A 23,074-nucleotide genomic window follows, 5' to 3' on the forward strand; every position below is an offset into this window, starting at 1 on the left:
TTTAGGAGAAGTCTCTTAGAATTCCATGAGTTGTAAAAATATCACTTCAAACGGGTGAATGCTGAACATAATAAAGGAAGGCTTATGCTATCCAATATGAATACCTTCCTCCTTACACCCCCCCCCCTTTCTAGGGAGTCCATCTCTCAAGAGGGTACTAAGAACACAAATACAAACTGTTTACAAGCAGGAGCAATAGAGGCAGTCCTGGAAAAGTTCTGGAACCAAGGAGATTATTGCAATTATTTCTGATTCCAAAGAAAAAAGGAGTCCCAGACCAATCCTAGAGCTGGACAGTATGTTCAAAGCCATCACCATTCCTCCCCCCCCCCCCCACCAAAAGCCACTATCCTTTCTAATATGGTAGCTGAGCCCAGAGAATGCTCTCAGAGGAGTATCATTCTACCTCCCCCGCACTCCTGCTACATCAAATGTATCCAAGAATGGATAGAGGAGGGGTATCTCAATCTATTCAAGGTCTCTGGATTTCTCAAGAGTCACACTTGCACATGAATGTTAGAACTGAAGGCCATCTTTCTGGCTGTCAAGTCATTCCTCCTACAAGTACAGGACAGGATGGTCCAAGTCACCACAGAAATATGTCCGCAATGTTTTATGTGAACCAACAGGGAAGAACATGTACATCTCAGCTTTGCAAGGAGGCAAGAAAGCTATGGAACTGGTGTATTCTACACAGTCTCTGATCGCCCTGCATGTTGTGGGAACTCATAAGCAGTTCAAGGGTAAGCTGAAGAGAGATCAGACTAAGATGCTTGAGCGCTTAGTAAAGGACTCGGTAATTCAGGACATTTTCAGCCTTTGCAACTTTCTGGACAGCGATATTTTTGCACCAGGATCAATACAAAATTTCTTTGTTTTTGTTCAAGTGACAGATGCCTGCCTTCTCTGCTGGGGGACCAGTTTACTGTAGGCCTTTCCTGATTTCCCAATAATGTTAAAGGTAGTGAAAAAGATGGCCAAAATTATGCAAGTTGCTCTGACGTGCCTGAGACTGCAATGGTAGACGCACCTAATTCTTCTTTCCAAGGGGAAATGCAAACTTTTACCAGTAACACTAGTCCTATTGTCCCAGCAGAGAGGGAGAGTTCTTTATCTAGCTCTCCAATTGTTACATCTAACTGCTTTGGGCAATAGGACTTTAATATATCTAGAAAGATCTTGCTCTGTAGAAGTGCAGCATGTCCTAATTCTAGGAAACAATAGTTTAGAAAATGTTATGATTTCTAAATGGAAAATGTCTGATAAGGCTATTGATCTAGTATCTGCTCCAATTCAATGTATTTTAGAATATCTGAGTTCTGTGGCACCTTATAGACTAACAAATGTATTGGAGCATGAGCTTTCATGGGTGAGTACCCACTTCATCAGATGCATCTGATGAAATAGGTATTCACCCACGAAAGCTCGTGCTCCAATACATTTGTTAGTCTATAAGGTGCCACAGGACTCTTTGCCACTTTTACATATCCAGACTAACATGGCTACCCCTCTGATACTTAGAATATCTAGTACACCCAAAATATGTGGGTTTGTCTATATTTCTTTGCTTAAGGTCCATCTTATGGAAATAGCTGCCTTTCATAATCCTATTGATGGTAAATCTATATTTTCACTTGACTCTGTTTTAAAAATCTTTTAAAGGGTTTTTGGTCTTCTATCCATTAAGAAATCCAGTTCCTCCATGGTTATCTAAATCTGGCATTAATATATTTTATGACTATATATTTAGACATCTCTCAAATTGTTCATTGTTTCATCTCTCCATTAAATAAAGCCTTTATAATAGCAGTCTCTTCACTTAGAAGAATTAGTTAATTGTAGGCCTGGATGGCTGTCCCTCCTCTTACAATTTTCTGTAAAAACAAGGAGGCACTTAAGCCTAACCTTAGATTTCTCCCTAAACTTATTGATTGGTTAACATGAAAATCCATTTGACTCTCCCCCTTCCCTAACCTCATGTTGATACGTGAATCTGGATTGCATTATTTAGATTTTAAAATCTCCTTATTTTACTGTCTAGATAGGACTGAGGAGTTTAGGGTTTTACCCAAAACTATTCTGACTGTGCTGACAAGTGCAAACGCCGTGCTTTTTCTGTGCAGATATGGTCTAGGTTGGTTAGACAGAGTATAAATTTATAAGGAATCTTCTCTCTCCAGCATTTGGTCTCAGAACTATCTCTGCTAAAGAAGTTCCTACCTCTGTAGTGTATGTTCGATATGATCCCCTTATTGAGATATATATATATATATATATATATATAAAGCTGCCACTTTGGGGTTCAATTCACACTTTCACTAAATTTTATGCTTTTAGATTTCTAGTAGATGTGATGCTTAGTTTTGCAGGGCAATGTTTCAATCTCTTTATTTAATTAGGACCTTGTGTCCCTCCATCCTTTGAATATTGCTTGTCAGCTCCAAGAGTGGGAATATGCAGAAGACATTCAAAGAAGGAATGAAGGTAACCAGAGTTCCTCCAGATGGACTCTGCATATTCATGCTCTCCACTGACCTTCCCCTCTTCCGTGGAGTCCTAACTAAGTAATACTCCTGTACTCTGCACTAGCTGTGGGGAGAACTGAGTAAGTGCTCAACACTAGGCTCCTTTTTATAACCACACCCTTACAACATGCTTGAACACTGAGGGGCATGTGGGCACTCACTGGCCGTACTACCTGAAAGTTCCATCAGATGGCATATCACAAAAGTGAATATGCAGAGTCAGTTTCAGAGAAATTGGGTCATGACTGAGTAACCTTCATGTTTAACAAAAAAAAATAAGACAGTTATTGCCTTCAAGATAAATGTTATGAGAATTGAAATGAATTGGAGCAGTAAACTGGATGTTTGATAGATGACTCTTGACCTAAACAGACTTAATCTTGTCTGACTTCTAAAAGTAAGCCAGTCTGACTCTGGCTAATGTTTAAATGGATGACTGAGAACTGTTGCTGTTCTAGACTTGTTGCTGCTTTTGTGATAGCAACGGCTACTCTTAATTTGTCTTGCCTATGGGCAATGTGAAGTGTTCCGAGATCTGCTTTTGGTCTTTGAATGAAAATTACAATCTCTCTAGCCTATGATCTTGGTCAGCCTGAAATATGACACGATTAGGATGGAAAAGTCCATGGGTAATCATGTGCACCAGAGTATATATGTTAACTTGAGAAACATTCTATGATCTTTGAGATGGGAAAGAATTGCTATCTACCTTCATAGGAGGGATCTCGGTGCTGATCCAAAACTGGCAAAACTTTCACAAAATTTTCATGAGAAAATTCGTACTAGGCTTCTGTCAAAATGTCTCTGAGCAGGACCTGAAATCCTGTGAAGTCAGCGAGATGAGTTGCTGAATCTGGCTACAAATGCTTTCCTTCTCTGGCATGACTGGGGTCTGAGGAAAGCTGTCTGGAAAACACTGATGAAAATGTTCATTGACTAAAGCAGCTACAAATACACTGTCAACACTTGTCTGTATTCTTCATATGATGTGGTTCAGGCCCATCAGCCCCAAGTCTTGAAAAGGAAGGCAATTTTTAAAGGCTCCCCTCTCCAGCTGCCAAAATAGTGCAAGAATCAGTGCAAAATGAGTACAGCCAAAGAGCACTCTGGTTCTGCAAATTGGAAGTATGAATGGGGCCTTCAGTATATCTTACTATGAGAGAAGGGCAACTGGAATCAAATATCTTTTTTTTTTGGCTTATAAATATGAATAAGTAGACATAATATAATTAAGTATAATCTGTAAACTTTAAGTTGTAACCAGTTTTGGAAATCTTTTCTAGAGCTCTAAGTTTAGAAGGAAACATACTTGCATGCTTTAAAAATAAAGGCTAACTTTAAAATGTATCTATTCTAGGACGTGGTATTTATTCCAATGTGCTGGGATTTCTTGGTGGTGTTTCCTGGGCGATGCTGGTAGCAAGAACATGTCAGCTCTATCCAAATGCATTGGCATCTACTCTAATTCACAAATTCTTCCTAATTTTTTCAAAATGGTAAGTTTAAACACTTCTCATAGCAAAATAAAAAAACAAATTTAGCTAAGCACTGTCTTCTCAAACTAGCTCTATACCTTAATTAGACTTAAGCTAAATTGTCTTCAGTTTGTGTAATTTTTAAAAAAAATTACTTTAAATGGACAAAACTATGCATGATAGTCATTCTTTGGTCTCTTGTACAGGGAATGGCCAAATCCTGTGTTGCTCAAACAACCTGAAGATAGTAATCTAAATTTGCCAGTCTGGGACCCTAGGGTATGTAGATGATGATGTATTTTCTTACTTACCGGTAATTTATAATCACTTTAAACATACTACTTGAACCATTCTAATGCCATAGGTAAACCCATCTGACAGATATCATCTAATGCCCATAATCACGCCAGCCTATCCACAGCAGAACTCTACATATAATGTGTCTACTTCAACACGAGCAGTAATGGTAGAGGAGTTCAAGCAAGGTAAAGCATTTCAAACCTCTTCATACTTTTTACATGATGTGAAATAGAGCCAAAGTAAATTAAAGCCAAGTAAAAATTTATTCAGTCTCTTTTCTTAAAAGAAAACACATTTACATGTTAAACAATCATATCCTGGGAGAACCAGTCCTGCACTGGCAGGAGGATGGAAGAGATGAGCTAAGTCTCTTCTGTTTCTCGTTTCTAGGAATCCGTTTGGACTAGCATGGTGGATGCAAGGGGTCAACTTTCCAAAGTGTATTGAGATTAGGGTAGTAGGTGACCCAGTTCTGTGCAGTGGCAGGAATTCTCATTTGTTCTATCCTTTTTAGTTAACAGTGCAGGATGATAATTACTAGCTTTCATATAGCCTTTTTTCATACATAGATCTCAAAGGACTTGGTATCTAAGATCTGGGTAGAAATTTAATGTGCTTACCTGGTCAGGTTAACTGTCTACAAAAATATTACATAGCAAGCTTTTTTTAAACATAGGTCTTGCTGTCACAGATGAAATTCTCCAAGGAAAATCAGATTGGCCAAAACTCCTTGAACCACCAAACTTTTTTCAAAAGTACAAGTATGTATGAATCCATTGTCTGTTTGAAATATTTAGAACTGCACTGCAATTGGAATAAAATTTTTGCTCTGATTTAAAAATAAAAAAGGAGAAATTTTCCGAGTTAGTACAACTGCCATAATTTGCTGTTTGCCTGTAGGGACTTTATTTTCTCCCATCCTCATTCTGCCCAATGAATTAGAATGCAGTAAAAGTAAAATGCAAATTACTCTTCAGTAAAAGAACATGCAACTTTTATATTATGCAGAAACATTTTCAAAACCTCTAAATGTGGCTTGAAAATAGTTTGAAGAAAAGGGAATTGGAAGAGGCTTATTTCCATTTAGGCTGAAATAGCTAAACTATTCCCCACATTTATTCTAAAGCTATGAAGAAGCATTACTTAGTTCACCCTAAGAGCATAACTCCTAGTTTATGGTGGCATGTAGAGTACAGGCACTACACATGTAGCTACATGTGGTAGTGAAAGGCTCTGGCAGTGGGGACCCTAAAAATAATGTAGACGTGGGAAACACTGTGTGTGTGTGTGTGTGTGTGTGTGTGTGTGTGTGAGAGAGAGAGAGAGAGAGAGCGCACCAAGTAGGGCAGGGGTTCTCAAACTGGGGGTCAGGACCCATGACGGGTTATTACATGGTGGGTCATGAGCTGTCAGCCTCCACTCCAAGACCTGCTTTTCCTCCAGCATTTATAATGGTGTTAAATGTATAAAAATGTATGGGGGGGGGGGTCGCACTCAGAGCCTTGCATGTGAAAGGGGTCACCAGTACGAAAATTTGACAACCACTGATGTAGGGTATATACCATGGGGCTTCAGGTGTGTAGAATTCTCATTTCTACACTATGAAATTAGGTCAAACTTATAGAAAACTGTATAAAAATTAATTTCTAAAAAATTAACAATTGTGTGTATCCCCACCTAAGACCATTAACTCGGCAGAGTGTTCACAGTACCGAGGCTAGTGTTGACTTCCGGAGCATTGCACTGTGGGTAGCTATCCCACAGTTCCCACAGTCTTTGCCGCCCATTGGAATTCTGGGCTGAGATCCTAATGCCTGATGGGTGAAAAACATTGTCACGGGTGGTTCTGGGTATATGTAGTCAGCCCCCCTAGCTCCCATCTGTGAAAGCAATGGCAGACAATCATTTCAAGCCTTTTTCCTGGTTTACCCTTGCATATGCCATACCATGGCAAGCATGGAGCCTGCTCAGCTCACCATCCACTGTATATCTCTTGGTGCTGGCAGACATGTTACTGCATTGCTACACAGCAGCAGCTCATTGCCTTTTGGCAGCAGATGGTGCATTACAACTGGTAGCTGTCATCTCTGGGTGCTCTTTAGCCGACCTCGGTAAGGTTGGTCAAGGGCTCCTGGGCAGACATGGTTGCTCCTGGCAGACTTCGGTGAGGGACGCCTGGACACAAATGGGAGTGGTTCCAGGTCATTCTCTTTAAGTTTCGTCTCATGGCAATTCAGTCCTGCCTGCAGTTGTACTGCACCTCTTCTGGCAAGCAGCCAGGAGACAACGGCTAGCAGTCATACTGCACTGTCTGCTTGCCAGCCTAAGATGTGTAAGAGATGGAGTGGATCAAAACAAAGAGACCAGATTTTTTTTGTATTCATTTGTATTCATTTGCTCTCCCTCCCTCCATGAATAGTGGGGGGTGGGATAGCCTCAGTGGTTGAGCATTGGCCTGCTAAACAAGGGTTTTGAGCTCAGTCCGTTGAGGGGGCCATTCTGTGTGACAGTTGTGTTTCTCCCTGATGCAAACTGCCCCCTTGTTGATTTTTATTCCCTGTAAACAGCCCTGTAAGCCACATTGTCAGTGCCCTTCCTCCATCAGAGCAACAGCAGACAATCATTTTGCATCATTTTTCAGCACAGACTCCATAGCATGGCAAGCATGGAGTCCGCTCAGATCACCACAGCAATAATGCGCATGGTGTTTACAGTGCTCATATCCTGCAGGATATGCAGAAAACAGAGCCTGCAAAGCAAAACCAGGCGAGAGGCACAGCAGCAACGGTGACGAGAGTGGTGAGGGCACGGCCACAGACCTTCTCTCAAACTACGGGCCCAGGCAATGTGGACATCATGGAATTAATGGGGCAGGTTCATGCCGTGGAATGCCAGTTCTGGGCCTGGAAAACAAGCACAGACTGGTGGGATTCATAGTGTTGCAGGTCTAGGACAATTCCCAGTGGCTGCAAAACTTTCGCATGCATAAGGGCACTTTATGGAACTTTTTACTTGCTTTTCCCCTGCCTGAAGCACAAGAATACCAAGATGAGAGCAGCCCTCACAGTTCACAAGCGAGCAGCGTAACCCTGTGGAAGCTTGCATGCCAGACAGCTACTCATCAGTCGGGCATCAATTTGGAGTGGGCAAATCAGCTGTGGGGGCTGCTGTGATCCAAATAGCCAATGCATTCAAAGAGCTGCTATCATCAAGAGTAGTGACTCTGAGAAATGTGGTCATAGTGGATGGCTTTCCTGCAATGGGATTCCCTAACTGTGGTGGGGTGATTGATGGAACCCATATCCCTATTCTTGGCACCGGAGCAGCAAGGCAGCAAGTACATAAACCAAAAGAGGTACTTTTCAATGGTGCTGCAAAGCACTGGTGGATCACAAGGGACGTTTCACCAACACAGGGTGATCAGATGAGAGGGAGAAAATATTGGACACATGGGGGAGGGGCGTCCGCTGCGGAGCGCAAAAAAAATGAGTGCTGCTGGCAGAGCAAAATTCAAGGACAAACACCTAAAATATTTTATCGCGGACATCTGGTCACCCTCACCAACATCAACGTGGGATGGTCAGAAAAGTATAGGACGTTCGCATCTTCAGGAACTTTGGTCTGTTTCAAGAGCTGCAGGAAGGGACTTTCTTCCTAGACCAGAAAATAACCATTGGGGATGTTGAAATTCCCTAGTTATCCTTGGGACCCAGCCTACCCCTTGATGCATGGCTCATTAGCTGTACACAGGGCAGCCTGGATAGTAGTCAGGAGCTGTTCAACTATAGTTTCTGGGCAAGTGCAGGATAGTGTAGAATGTGCTTTGGATGTTTAAAAGTGCTTCTGGTGCCGTTTACTGACTCGGATAGACCTCGCAAAACCAATATTCCCATTGTTATTTCTGCTTGCTGTGCGCTCCACAATATCTGTGAGTAAGGGGAGATGTTTATGGCAGGGTGGGAGTTGAGGCAATTGCCTGGGCCACTGTTTATGTGCAGCCAGATCCAGGGTGGTTTAGCAGAGTACAGGAGGGCTCAGTGCACATCAGAGAAAGCTTTGAAAACCAGTTTCATGACTGGCCAGGTACAGTGTGAAAGTTCTTTTTGTTACCCTTGATGGCCGCCGCCGCCCCCCCCCCCCCGGTTCACTCTACTTCCCTGTACACTAACAACCATCCCCTCCCTTCCCCTCCCCACCCTTTGATCACCACTTGCGGAGGCAATAAAGTCATTGTTGCTTCACATTCATGCATTCTTTATTAATTCATCACACAAATAGGGGGATAATTGTCAAGGTAACCCAGGAGGGGGGGGGGAGGGAGGGAAGGCCACACTGCACTTTAAAACTGATTGAACGCCTCGTCGGGGGAGCAGTACAGAAATTGATTTTAAGAGCCCTTTACGTTGAAAAAATGGCTTCATCGTGTGGACGAGTGCAGGGTTAAATCAATGTAATGCTGCTAAATTTGACCTAAACTCGTAGTGTAGACCAGGGATTACTCTATTAAACCATATCCATGCTAGCAGGGCATGCAGTGTCTGTACACATGTATGTATGTCTCTACATACCGCCATAAGTGTGTAGATGTACCCCTAGACACATAGGTACCTATCCCAAAGGAAGAGAGAGCATTGTACATAAGTAGAGCTGTTCTAAGAGCCATCCTAGAACAGGTAAAATATTCCACTAGTTTGGAGAGATTAACCTTTCAAATTGCATTCATGTTTTAGGATTGCCCCTTCATTAAAATATAGAATATGCTAGATGAGTGGTTAAGCAGTAAGGTATTGTATTAGTTCATTAATGTATTACTAGAGTAAATTGCATGTGTATGTTTTGGGTTCAGTGGAATGTGATCTTTCAATCTGTTTTCAGTTACACAACTACCCTGTGTAGATTTATTCTTCGTAGTTCTGGGAAAGTATGATCCATGACTTCTTTCATGCCAAGAAGTCTTGGAATTGTTGCAGTGAGCTTTCTATTCTGAGTTTGACAACAAAGCTCTCTGATCCCAGAGATGGACTAAATATTTTAATGTTTTTCAGGCATTATATTGTGTTGACTGCTAGTGCCTCTACCGAAGAGCATCATTTAGAATGGTAAGTCATTCTTAAATATGGGTTTATTCTTTTTAATTTGAAATGTGGTTTAGAGTTGGATTTTCTTCATGTAATGGGGAAAATGGTAGAGCACTAAACTCTCCTTTTGTCTAAAACTATACAACGTAGAATTAACTATTGTAGTATACTTGAAAACACAGGTGTGGATGCTAAATGTGGAAGAGCTTCCTATAATTCTCTTGGAAAAGGTAGATCAGTGTTCTACCCCAGAAGGTTGGAGGGTTGGTTTTTGTTTTTTTTCCTCAAAACTCCACAAGCAATGATAGGCGCTAGTAAGATGAAACAATATCTGCAGTTTAAGTGCTGCCTGACTATTTGGCAGTATGCAAGAGGAAGACATGCTATCTGCACCAGATAACCTGCAATTAAAACACACAGTGTAGAGCAATAATGCATAAAGTGACCAATTTAATCAGGAAACTAACCATTTTTAATACAGGTGATAATAAATTTTGGCTGATCAGTACTGGTGACCTGTGCAGAAGTTTGATGAGGAATTTGAAAGAGGATAAAGGATTGGGACATAAGCGATATGTGAAAGCATACAAGGAAAAAAATTCTTGAGTGTTTTTCTGTTTTTGTTTTGGCCCTGGGAAACCTTGCTCCCGTCTAAAAAGCTCCATTGGTATGGTGACTCTGAAGCAAGTGAGGCGTGTTTGGTGGTGTAGTCCTCTTATGTTATGCCACCTGTATGGTCGCTTCTCTGAAATTGGCTCTTCAATTCATATCTTTCCAAATGCACAATTTCTCCTTATTACTTTCTTATGAATTGCACATGTATGCTGGGGTTCACAAGTAAGCTTCGGTTTCAAAAATAATTTTTCAGTAGTTATAGTATCAACATATTACATGATTTGTTCTTTTTGGGACTTGTGTTTCAATAATCAACCATTTCTCTGAGCTCTAGATGTGGGATCACACTTCTGAGGCTGAGAATTTAAACACTGATATGGTGATGGACTTTTTCCTATATTAGCCAACAGCATTGCCTTCAGATCAAGCTCCTTTCTATTCAGTGCTAAAAGCAGTCAGGATTCAAAAACAGTTGTGTAGCCGTCTGCTTTTAATAGGCTGCAGAATCTTAAAATATCAGGGTTGGAAGGGACCTCAAGAGGTCATCTACTCTAACCCCCTGCTCAAAGCAGGACCAATCTCCAGTCAGATTTTTTGCTCCAGAGATCTAAGTGGCCTGCTCAAGGATTGAACTCACAACTCCAGGTTTAGCAGGCCAATGTGCAAACCCCTGAGCTATCCCTTCCCCACTAGCACCATTAAACTAATCTGCAGGGGTCATTGTGAGAACACTATATCAGAATAGCAATTCAAGAAAAAATTGGTTGGCACCGCTTGCTATATTCTAACCTATTTCTATTTGTTCTAATGAAGTTTGGTTATAATAGTTTATTTACCTTATGTGTAGCAACACCAGGTAATAGGTACATATTTCAAAATATCCTCTTATTTGTTCTGTAACAATCCAAATGTGTTCATTTCAGTCAAACAATACCATATTTAATACCAATCATTTTTAAAGCCAAAACTATGTATTATGCCATAATAGCCTATGTTAAGCACTTCATTTCAGAAACAAAAACTAATGCTTAACTGTGTTAAGGCTGCATGTTAGAGTTAATGGAGGCACCCTGCTAAAACTCCATAGTTAGGGATGTGTTTTAAAATGGAGCATAAATCTCTGTTACTGCTCTAAAAATAAGTGGCTTTTTGATGCAAAACTGTGTTGTTGTTGTTTTTAGGCCCTTTGATTTTTCTGTGCAGCCTTGGTTTTTTCTCATTTTAATAGGAAGGATTTTGAAATTTGGCTCTCATTTTCCTTGGCAGTCTGACCATCCAATGACAGCTTTCTCTGTAAAAAATGGATGTATGTTTGCATGCACACACGCCAAAACAGCACAGTATATGCCACCGTTCGTTCGTTCGTTCGTTCCTTCATTCATTCATTCACTCAGACGCTGCTCCCCTCAACCTTCCCTTCACACACTCCTCTACCAAATGACCCTCTCCTAGTGGTGTGTGTTGTGATTCACTAGGAGGGGATAACTCAAAGGTGATGAAAGGCTGGCATGTGTAGGGGAAAGAGTAAAGTTTGTAGGGTAAATAATTGTAATAATGAAAAGGTGTCTGGGTATAAGAGAGAACATATACTGTTGAGTTGACATATCCATTTCTGTTTTTGTGGATTTGAGTCAAGTATGAGTGTAGCAACCCTAACTGTGTGTGTGTGTGTTAATACAGGCAGGAGTAACCTACAACACATTATATAAATGCAGTAACACATGCATGTCGCAGTTTCAATAAAATACTGTTTTAACTGAACTAATAGTTGTCACAAGTGGCTACTCGAGCAAAATCTATCTGTAAAACATGGCTGTTCTGAGGATATAACTTATGCTATGTTGATTAACAGTATAACTGATTGCTTCACTAAACTTTTGGTTCATTATGAAAAATGTTCAAGCACAAATAACCAAATGTTACCAAAATGTATGGCCTACAGACAAGAAATACAATACAAAAAGAAGACAGACGTCCACCTTTCAGGAAGCAATTCTTACCTTGCAGCATGTTCACCTTCTGCAGTAAGCGTGCGTTGAAGAGGCACCTCCAAAATTACCTCTATTTATATCGTGATTGTTTACAAGTTTTAAAAACCCTTTATACGTCACCTACAATCCAGCCCACCAGTTCCTTAACATGTTGTTCTGTACCTTTCATTATCTCTGTTTTGGAAACCACATTCCAAACCAGTTTGTTACCGAAATATCGGGGTCTGCCTAGCTGAGAGCCAATTAACAGCATGACAGGGATAAGGAAAAATGCTTTATTCTGCAGAAAAAGGAGAGCCTTACCTTGGTACAAAAGACTCTGTCTTACACAAATTCCACAAACCTTTTATACACATTCAGACAAAGATCCTTGCATGTTAATACATGATTGGTAAGTGTAAAATCTCATGTTCCCGTTATCTGGGTAGTACTAACTGGTTTGGAGCAGGATCTTCCTGCCTTGAGGCAGAGGAAAAGAGTGTGTAAAAATTCAGGCTACTGTGACCATGAGCAGTACTCACCCCCCCACCCCGCCCCCAGTGGCCGCTTGTAATCTATTAAGGGGGGTCAGCCAGCTTTCACAAGTTGGACTTAGAGGTAAATCTCAACCTGTTCTAAGTCACACCATTTGCATAATTTGGCTTTGACAGGCTTCTTATTTTCTAATGCCAAAGCTGACTTTAGCTTTGCAGTGTTGTGGGATACTTGACATGAGTGAACAGGATTGTGGGCAAAGTATAATACACCCAATTAACATAACTTTCCAATACTTACACATATTAACACAGTGTACATAATACCAATTAACGTAGTGTATACTATGCCTAACATATATGTATTGGCTAACAACTGTTATCATATACTTAGGGAGTTTCTTTTGACATGATCCATGTATCTTTTTTAATTGTAGCATGATTGATATCTAATGTTACAGTTCTAATGTATGATGAAACAATTATTTATGTACAATAACATTCTAAGGAACAAGGAAAATATATTTATTTTAAATCACTCTTTATGTAATAAAGCAACATAAGGACAAGTTTGGTCTTTTTCCTGTCCTTAACACTTCTTTTCATGGTATCATGTGTTTAATTGTTTGACTTTTTAAACTTACTGGTTGGTGCAATAGTTATGCTAAAGTACTAAAGAAAAGGGGGAAATTAGTCAGTTTGTCACTGTGAACAGAAAGAGATGTCAAGTCTTTCTTCCTTTTGTTTGTCTTCCACACAGACATAAGAGTTAGGAAAATATAATTTAAAAGTCAAACAATTTTCAGGTGGATTCAGGGGTCAATACAGTACCTGAATTCTTTGAAATTTATGGAATTGACTAGAAATTTTGATTTTTAATTTTTCTTTTTTTAAAAAAAAAATTTTAAATTGGCTTGAGGTTAACAGCATTCCTTTAAGTAACTGAGGAAAACACACTACTGTTCAGGTCTTCAACATAATGTTAAGTGTGTTCCAGAATAACTTGGGTTATTCTGCCATTATCCTCGGGGGCAGCTCCAGGCACCAGCACACCAAGTGCGTGCCTGGGGTGGCAAGCCACAAGGGGTGCTCTGCCAGTTGCCACAAGGGCAGCAGGCAGGCTGCTTTCAGCGGCATGCCTGCAGAGGATCCACTGGTTCCGCGGCTTCGGCAGACCTCCCACAGGCGTGCCACCGAATCCACGGGACCAGGGACCTCTTGTAGGCAAGCTGCCAAAGGCAGCCTTCCTGCCGTGCTTGGGGCAGCAAAATACCTAGAGCCGCCCCTGCTTATCCTCATTACAGACTTTCCTCTTTGGTTTGGAGAGGAAGGCATTCTCCCTACACTTTCACAAGGATGGACAGCTAGAGCTAATTGGGAAAATGCCAACCAACTGTTTTGTTGGCAAAATCTAAACATGTTCGTTAGATTTAGGCAAGGTTCTGATGGGACACAGGAGAAGCTCCAACAGAACCCAAGTATACCACCCCTTTCCCTCTTACAGGGAATTTTTTGCTTACCTTCCAAATCAGAACAAGATCAAATTTCAAAATGTCTAAATACTTCAGAAACAGAACTTTCTCTGCTTAACTCTAGCAAGAACTCTGCTCTTCCAGCTAAAAAGCTCTGAAGTGCAGTTTTCAAAACACAATTCGCTCATGACATCTCAAGCTACAAACTAAAGTACCTTTCCAAGTATAGTTTGTTTCAAACTGACTTTCCTGCCTACCTACAATCCAACCAATGTTAGAACTTGCAACCTAGTATCTTGATCCTACAACCCCCTGATGACATAAGCTAGAATGGTAAGGGCTGTATTTTAACTCCTTTAGAGGATGATGGTTAAAACTTGTCACAAGTTTTTCAGTCTTGTAACGCAATATTTATTGTCTAAAGGCAACTTTCTCTAGTCCTAATTAAAGGGAACATAAATTTTGAGAGATCCAGCCTTGGGTGGTTGTATTTAAATCCCACTGAGCTACCTGTCATGTTGGGCTGATTGTACTGGTCTTACACTTTTTAAACTCTAACTAGTAGCTCAAACTATTGTATTGTGCCTGATTTCAGTAAAACCAAACTAACCTAACACTTGGTGTTTTTATTAGGGTTGGTCTAGTTGAATCTAAAATTCGTGTACTTGTTGGGAACTTGGAAAGGAATGAATTTATAAACCTTGCACACGTTAATCCTCAGTCTTTCCCTGTCAACAAGGAACATTGCGAAGAGTAAGTTTCATTTTTTTAAAGTTTAAGAATGTGGTCATTTGGTCACTGTTAAAATTAAATTGAAATCTGATAGTCTTCAGTGATTCTAGATATCTTGCAAGAATGCATGTTGAGCAGGGCCAGCTCTAGGTTTTTTTGCCACCCCAAGTGCGCAAAAAACACAAACCTCCGGGAGCACAACTGCCAAGGCGTGCCAAAAAAAAGGGGTGGGGGGCAGAATGTCACCTCTGAAATTGTGCCGCCCCAAGCACGTGCTTGGTTTGCTAGAGCCTAGAGCCAGCCCTGATGTTGAGGTATTTCAAGCTAGTCAAACATTGCTTCACAGCTGTGTGTATTCAAGAAAAGGCCATCTAAACCTGTCGTAACATTGAAGAATGAGTGAAATATTGTACCTCTGACTAGTATACCAAAACATGTAAGTACTAAAGTACAGATTAAATCTGAAACTCTAATATTAATGAACAGCTAAATGATGGAGATTTTATTTAATCCACTGCCTGAAGGTCAATTTGAAACATCCAAATAGAACTGACTTTGTCTCATTTGTGTGTTAATCTGTGATTGATTGATTTATTTTATTTAAAGGAGCAACTATGTATCAATGTGGTTCCTTGGAATAACTTTTAGGAAAATGGAAAATGCAGAAAGTGTTAACATTGACTTAACATATGACATACAATCATTCACAGATACAGGTAAGCTTATATTTCACTTTAGTCTTGGTATGGTTTTTAATTTGACTCTTACAAGATTATATTGGCTATCTAGACAATCAGTTAAACTCTTCTTAAACTCTGCCTCCTCCAGAGTAGTTATGGTGAAGCTCTAAGCACAGAGTATGTGGAGGTTTCATTTTAAAATAGGAAGTTTACTATTTTGACCACAAAACAGATATCTATCTTGAACATGTACCTGCTATAGCCATACAATAAGTGAGAAGGAACAAAATTTGTCAGATACACGAACCATATTAGGAATGTGGTGAAGACTGAGTTGAAGCACTCTATAGTGTAGTCTCTTACTCTAAAGAGTTCTGCTAGACTTCTAAATATGACACTGTTTACATCCATTGTATTTTCTTTTTTTTCGTAGTGGCAAAAAAATCATAACATCAGAGCTACCTGTAAAACAATTAAAATACATATTCTGTCCATATAGCACAGTGGGTAATGAGGGAAGAGCTAAAACTCAAGCAGCACAGTAGATGTGTGAACTGCTTCTCTGGCATAGTTGGCACAGCTGGCTCAGTGATGTTAACCCTGCACGTGCTAGGCCAAAGGCAGCAAAGCTGGTGCCAGTGATTTGAAATAGATGCCTGTGAAGGCATCATATGTATGGAAGTCAAAAAGGGGCATGAAGTTTGGGAACCCATACTTAAGACCATCAGAACAGGCTTGCTGTATGTAACTTGTAATAGGAATTGTCAAAAGTAGCGACAAAGAACTTAGAACCGAAAATTTTTATACTGTTGATAGTTCAGAACTAACTCCCATCTGAGTCTTAAAACTAGATTGAACATCAGAAAACGTATTGTCATGGACACTTCATGCCTTTTCCAATGTAGAATACTCTTCTCGAGATTTGAGTACAGAGTTATTCTAATGTTACAAACATACAACCTTTATTAGCCACCTTGAGCATCAGGTTATCAACTCTTCCCTTCCCTTTCATTTGTGATATGTTGGAGCCACTGAAGTGTAGATCTGAATGGACAACATTCATTTAATCCCATAATATTTTACTTAGTATTGTTACAAGTAATTCCCAAGGCTACTGTAATTGGGGGGGGGGGGGAAGAGTTTGTGTGTTTTTTTTGTTTTGGTTTTGGTTTGATCATTTGACAGCAATCTGGCTCATTGCTCTTTGACTTATAGTTTCTCAGTATGTTGTTGGAGCTATGGTGAACTTATTGCCTTGAGTGCAGGTGACTGGACTAGATGACCAGTTCCAGTTCTATGATTCTATCTGAAAAATTAAGTTAAATTCCACATGGGCATCTGATGGGTAATGGAAAAAGTGCTTGTTTAGACTTCAGTTGTAAATGAGATGGCAGTGGTGCTTGGATAATATGCAAAAAGAACAGGAGTACTTGTGGCACCTTAAAGACTAACAAATTTATTTGAGCATAAGCTTTTGTGGGCTACAGCCCACTTCATTGGATGCATGCAGTGGAAAATACAGTAGGAAGATCTATATAAAATATACATAGAGAACATGAAACAATGGATGTTACCATACACACTGAGAGTAATCAGTTAAGGTGAGCTATAGCCCACAAAAGCTTATGCTCAAATAAATTTGTTGGTCTCTAAGGTGCCACAAGTACTCCTGCTCTTTTTGCGGATACAGACTAACATGGCTGCTACTCTGAAACCTGGATAATATGGTAATTTCTAAAAATTCCTCAGGGCAAGTATCACTGAGAGTTAAAGCAGTTGAGAAGCTTGAAGAAATCTGGCATACAAATGTGTAAGCATTTGAAAATCTTAGTGTGGAAGCCCAGTATACTCATTTGTTAGACTTAGGAGTGGACTATCTGATACTTACACTGCAAAAACTTTTGTGCATGTATATATTTGAATGTCAACTGTCTTATTTAACCTTTTAAAACTTTAATAGTGCAGCGATTGTATTTTTTATTGTGTTATAATTTGGCCAGCAAGTTAAAGTAGTATGGGCTGGATGAAAGGACTATAAGGTGGATAGAAAGCTGGCTAGATCATCGGGCTCAACGGGTAGTGATCAATGGCTCCATGTCTAGTTGGCAGCCGGTTTCAAGCAGAGTGCCCCAAGTGGTAGATACGCTGGAGGGTAGGGATAGGATACAGAGGGACCTAGACAAATTAGAGGATTGGGCCAAAAGAAACCTGATGAGGTTCAACAAGGACAAGTGCAGAGTCCTGCACTTAGGACGGAAGAATCCCATGCACTGCTACAGACTAGGGACCGAATGGCTAGGCAGCAGTTCTGCAGAAAAGGACCTAGGGGTTACAGTGGATGAGAAGCTGGATATGAGTCAACAGTGTGCCCTTGTTGCCAAAGAAGGCTAACAGGCATTTTGGGCTGTATAAGTAGGAATGTCAGGCTTGACAAAGGCCTGGCTGGGATGATTTAGTTGGAACTGGTCCTGCTTTGAGCAGGGGGTTGGACTAGATGACCTCTTGAGGTCCCTTCCAACCCTGATATTCTATTAATGCATTTATGGATGTCGTTATGGATGTTTTGTTGTGCAACTCTGTTACCAGACACCAGTTTTGAAGTCATTTAGGCAAATGTTGGGCCTTTCTAAACAAATTGTACCATTTTAATTATAACCAGTATAGTTAGTAGTTCAACACCTAAATTGGTATAACTGCATTCACATTAGAAATTTGCTTTATATGATACAGCTTATTCCTTGCTTACCCAAACTCTGCCCTGAGGCACAGGTTTTCCTAATCAGATTGGCAGTAGGGAGGGGAGATACAGAGACCCTGTGTTTAGGTAAGCCCTTAAGTCTTTTCTACTGATTTGAAATCAATATAGCTAAATTGGTGCAGCTCACTAGTGTGTATGCAGTTATACCTATGAAAAGGGATTTACATTGGTAAATAAGCTATACATAAACTTACCAATATTAACACCTTTATACTAATAGTACATAGTTAAATTGGTACATAAACCCACTGATGTGGGGGTTTTGAGTGGAGCAGGGTGAAAGATCAATTGAAGCCCAGGATCTTTTAATTCTCGTATCCCACATGCTCTTGGCAGCCTATTGAACAACAAACTTAAATTGCTATACATCAGTTAAACACATTCAGAATATAAAGTCCAACAAGTAAACCCTTAAGACTGAATATCCACAAATGTGATGCCCAATATTAAACTCTGAATCAGTAAGAGTAAGGATGGTATCACTGTACTTGGTTTATAGGGGATGGAAACTGAAGATGCTCTCTTAAAGGGACACTATCAAAAAAGATGTGCCTAATTTTAACTTACATTATCAGTTCTATTTTGTCTACCTCTGCTTTGCCTGTCTGCTCAATTTGCGGTCAGTCATTCTAGTAAAACGAAATAAACTGCCTCAAGCCTTTTTTGTCTGCATTTTTAGATTTTAAATATTTAAACAGCTGAGTTATTTGATCTGCAAATTACACATTTAAATCCATCAATTACCTAACACTGTTTGCAGAGGCTAAAGTTAACTGAACTTTTAGTCCAGTGAATCAGAGGGAATTAAAGTTAAGATTATTTAAAAAACCTACTTTCCTCCTACTTTCCACCATTGTTTGCAACCTTTTTAAGCAGCACAGACACCTGTAATTTAGTTCTTTTAAACAAAGTTTAAAATGACTACAGGATGGTGACAGACTACAAATATCAAATGGACCAGGCTGGTTATGAAATGTAACAGTTTTCCCCCATTTTTATCAACTAGCATGAATTTAGAAACTCTCTCCTGGTAACCTTCTGTTACTGAAGCTTTAGTTTAAATGAGCTTCAACATATTATTGACAGTATTCCAATATGATATGTTCAGTGTAAAAACACTTAATGAAGGCCTGCTGTTGGCTTCTTCATTCAGAAACATAATTTTACAAAAATATAATTTAAGTTGAGGGAATTGGAATCTACATGTATTGTGGCTTTAAATTGGGTAATTCCATATTACAGTTCATAGGCAGGCAAATAACATCAGTATGCTAAAAGAAGGCATGAAGATTGAAGCAACTCATGTGAAGAAAAAGCAACTACATTATTATTTGCCTGCTGAAATCTTGCAGAAAAGAAAGAAGGTATGATGAAGTTTTGATCCTTCACATAATATTTTCATGTGTGCATCTCTTTAATTAAAAATATATATATTTATCTTGTAACCTTTGTTTTCAGCAAAGCATACCAGACATTGGTCAAAACTTTAGTGGACTTCCATCCAAAAGGGCTTCAGTGGATGTAAGCTCTTTGGATGGTTCCACAACCACAGACGCAGGAACACAATATAGCTCCCCTTTGTTAAACAGGATCTCTAAATTGGGCAACTCCTCTCTGATAGAAACAGAAAGGTTAGTGATTTGTAAACTTGGATAATTCAAGGAGATTGTACACTTGTTACCAATTGATAGACTAGCTTTGTAACCTAAAACATGTGTAAGAGCATATACAATGCTTATTTAACAGGAACACTGTACTTCAGAGAACCAATGCTGCTACCAATAGAGAGAAGCCATTGAATGTCACTATGCCATCAGTGCCTGTTAAAGGACTGTCCATTCCAGTTATTGGTTCAAGTATGTATCCAAACATAGTGAGGAAAATGTAACCTTTACCTCTATGTAATTATATTTTTAAAGGCTGTTTTCTTTGTGCAGAGACTCAGATTGCAGGTACAACAAAAGCAGTCCTACCTCCAACTGGATACACCATACCTACAGTAGTAGGAAGAAATGTGATTCCTCGACTTATTACACCTCCTTCTGCACAGCTCCTAAATGGAATTTCAACTATAAACTCTAAAAATGCTGCACCTAAAAGACCTCATTCACCTTCCTCAGAAGAATGCACTAAAAGACTTAAAGATATAGAAAAGGTAAAAACACACTTCAATACAGAATCAAAGAGAGAAGGAGTTGGAGAGATGTGTATAGATAAATTCCAAAAGACTCTGCAGGTAATCTTATCTTCAATTTCTAATACTGTTCTTTAAAAAGAAAATACTGGCTGCTAGAATTACCCTAGTGTTTAATGTTCAGAGTTCATGTATGTAGAATGCATTTTCAGATCTGACATGACCATTTCATTCCAGCAATCCAGTGACTGAATCCTAAACTTTGATTACAGGCTCGTAGAAAGTTTGAAACCATTGCTATACCACACCTACCACTAGACGTTACAGGAAGAGAGAGAAACTGCCTCATAGAAACAACATCTAATCTGAAGCTTTGAAACATTTTTAAATAACCTGGAAAAGATGTGTTGTTTTTTTTTAAACTAGTCTTGTGCCCTTGATTTGTTGCCTAGTGATTTTATAAAGAGGGCCCAAAGTTCCTATTGTTACGCTTATTTTAACCATGGAAATAGTCCAGAATTAACAATGATGATATCTTTTTGTTGAATGACCTAGATGCATATTTAGTGCCTTTCATTATAGGGGTGGTATTGAAATATTTACCAAAGCCTGTCTTTCTCCAAAATGTTCATTAGTCACTGAAGTTTGACTAAAGAGTCTAAATTTCTTCTTCTTCTTTGAGTGATGATCCCTATTGTATTCCACTGTGGGTTAAGCATGCACACCATGCATCTGGAGCTAGAGAATTTGATTGTAATGTCTGTTGGTCTGCACATGCACTTGACTCACCTGTGCCTCTGTCCGAGGGGATAAGAGAGCAGGGCAAATTGATCACCTCTTCAGTTTCTTCTCACTGCTGTATGGTCCAGGTTGGAATCTTCAGTGTCTGCAGCTTTGGCTACATCCTACAAAATAAGAATTACCTAGTTTGTAAACAGCTTTAACAGTTTAGTGTGTTATAGATCAGTTTCCTGGGGACAACCACCCCATTTAGGTACAGGGCTATGCCCAGGACTCCAGGCATCAAATGCCATGCTTCCTTCCCATGATTCTTCTTGGTCAGCGATGAACACTTCAGTGTGTACTGCCTTGGGAAAGCCCACATCATGAGGTGCAGTATCTGCCAATTGTCCTCCAGCCATATCGGAGAAAGGCGCACACACCCCATGGAGTAGGCCATGAGGCCCCAGTCAGATCCACCTCTGAGGGAATTGACCATGGGAAGGAGTTTGTCACCCATCCCATACACAGAACACATCTCCCCTCCAACTGCACCAACAGTACCACCACTGGAACCCGAATCAGACTTCTCTTCTTCAGGGGATTCTGAGTCATCCCATGAATCTTTCTTCCCCTATCCATGTGTTCACCACCACCCAAGAGACCTGCACCAGTTTGGGACCAATCTCTCCCTCATCTAACTTGGAGCCACTGGTACCTCATGCCATGGGGGCCCTCATGACCACTTACTGACCCTTCCTACTGGGGGCCCTTGGGACCAGTAGTCCCATGCAGAGTCTACCCAATCTTCCAGGGAGTCACCCCTTGCCTCCCATCTAAAGGGACACTCCAATTTTCCCCCAGATCTGGCATAGGAGGAGGAAGGACATTATGCTATGGATCAGGTGGTTCCACTGGAACCAGTAAGATTGCCGTTTTCATCCCTGGGTGAAGCAATGACTCCTACGTCTCCTTCCACCTCTCTCCCTCAATGACTTCAGGAACTTCCAAGATCATCTCCTCAGAGTTGCTAGAGAGCTTGATTCCTCTCTAGAAGATCCAGGACTTTCAGCACAAACTCTTAAACATCCACCAAGCATCCAGGTCCCCCTGCTAATGAAGCCATACTGGAGCCATTTAGAACAGTTTGGTGCTCCTCTGCCACCTGCACTCCTACCCTGAAAAGGGCAGAAAAGCATTATTACATACCAGCCAAAGCAATGGAATCTCTTTTCTCACCCACTCCCAATTCTGTGGTGGTCCATCCCACTTCTGAAAGGGCCATGCAGAAGTCCAAATTAACATTGAGGACTTCAATGAATCACATCTCTTCAATCAGAAAACAGATGAGTCCCTCTGAACCTTGGAGGACTCCAGGGCTGCCCTTTGTTTGCTGGGGATATACACACCTGCTTCTAAGAGGAAGTTTCACTGCACATCAGTCACACACAGGCACATGGCTCAGCTGTTTTTTTTGTTTTTTTTTCCCCATCAGAGGCCCTATGAACCATGTAAGAGATGGAGGGTTCAGAAGCCCTGCTTCATACATCCTCTTCAACAGGTTTGGCATCTCAATATCAACTCCTGGCTCAGTGTTGTTTTTGATGGGTGCTTGAGAGCCATGAAACGCCAAGCTCGACACTTCCTGACCCCCACACACCATTTGGGGGTCTTTCTATGCTACTTCAACACTTGGACTGCTGCAATAACAGACAAGCGGGTGCTGAATGTCATCCACTATGGCTATGATAGCATGCATCCCTACCACCTTCAAAAACCCCTGCTCTCTCCCTTTAGAAGCCACTCTTAGAGTATTCTCCAACAAGAGGTGAACTCCTTGCTGCAGCAAGGAGCAATAGAACTTGTCTCACCTCAATACCAAGGGAGAGGGTTTCACTTGACTGACTTCCTGGTACTCAAAAAGAAGCTTGGTTGGAGACCAGTCCTGTACCTCTCCCATCTCAACCACTTCATTTGAAAACTAGGATTTTGCATGGTCATGTAGGCAGAAATAATTCCATCTTTAGAAAAGGGCATGTGGTTTATGGCACTCGATATGAAAGACCCTTCCTTCCATGTAGACATTCATTCCACCCACAAATGCTTCCTCAGATTCCTGGT

The 23,074-nt window shown here is 40.4% G+C and overlaps 1 protein-coding gene across 1 annotated transcript in view; it reads left to right on the forward strand.

Moving 5' to 3' along the window:
* The window catches only part of PAPOLG (poly(A) polymerase gamma), a 78,140-nt gene that overhangs the window by 47,396 nt on the left and 7,670 nt on the right, over positions 1-23,074 (forward strand). Inside the window, exons 9-19 of the mRNA XM_075064431.1 lie at positions 3,883-4,021; positions 4,207-4,279; positions 4,365-4,485; positions 4,977-5,061; positions 9,346-9,399; positions 14,563-14,682; positions 15,268-15,377; positions 19,342-19,463; positions 19,558-19,730; positions 19,846-19,955; positions 20,037-20,335. Of these exons, the coding sequence (XP_074920532.1) occupies positions 3,883-4,021; positions 4,207-4,279; positions 4,365-4,485; positions 4,977-5,061; positions 9,346-9,399; positions 14,563-14,682; positions 15,268-15,377; positions 19,342-19,463; positions 19,558-19,730; positions 19,846-19,955; positions 20,037-20,335 (1,406 nt within the window). The remainder of the gene's footprint in view (positions 1-3,882; positions 4,022-4,206; positions 4,280-4,364; positions 4,486-4,976; positions 5,062-9,345; positions 9,400-14,562; positions 14,683-15,267; positions 15,378-19,341; positions 19,464-19,557; positions 19,731-19,845; positions 19,956-20,036; positions 20,336-23,074) is intronic.

This window comes from Chelonoidis abingdonii, chromosome 3 (genome assembly GCF_003597395.2).
Source record: "Chelonoidis abingdonii isolate Lonesome George chromosome 3, CheloAbing_2.0, whole genome shotgun sequence".
NCBI classification, from domain to species: Eukaryota; Metazoa; Chordata; order Testudines; family Testudinidae; genus Chelonoidis; species Chelonoidis abingdonii.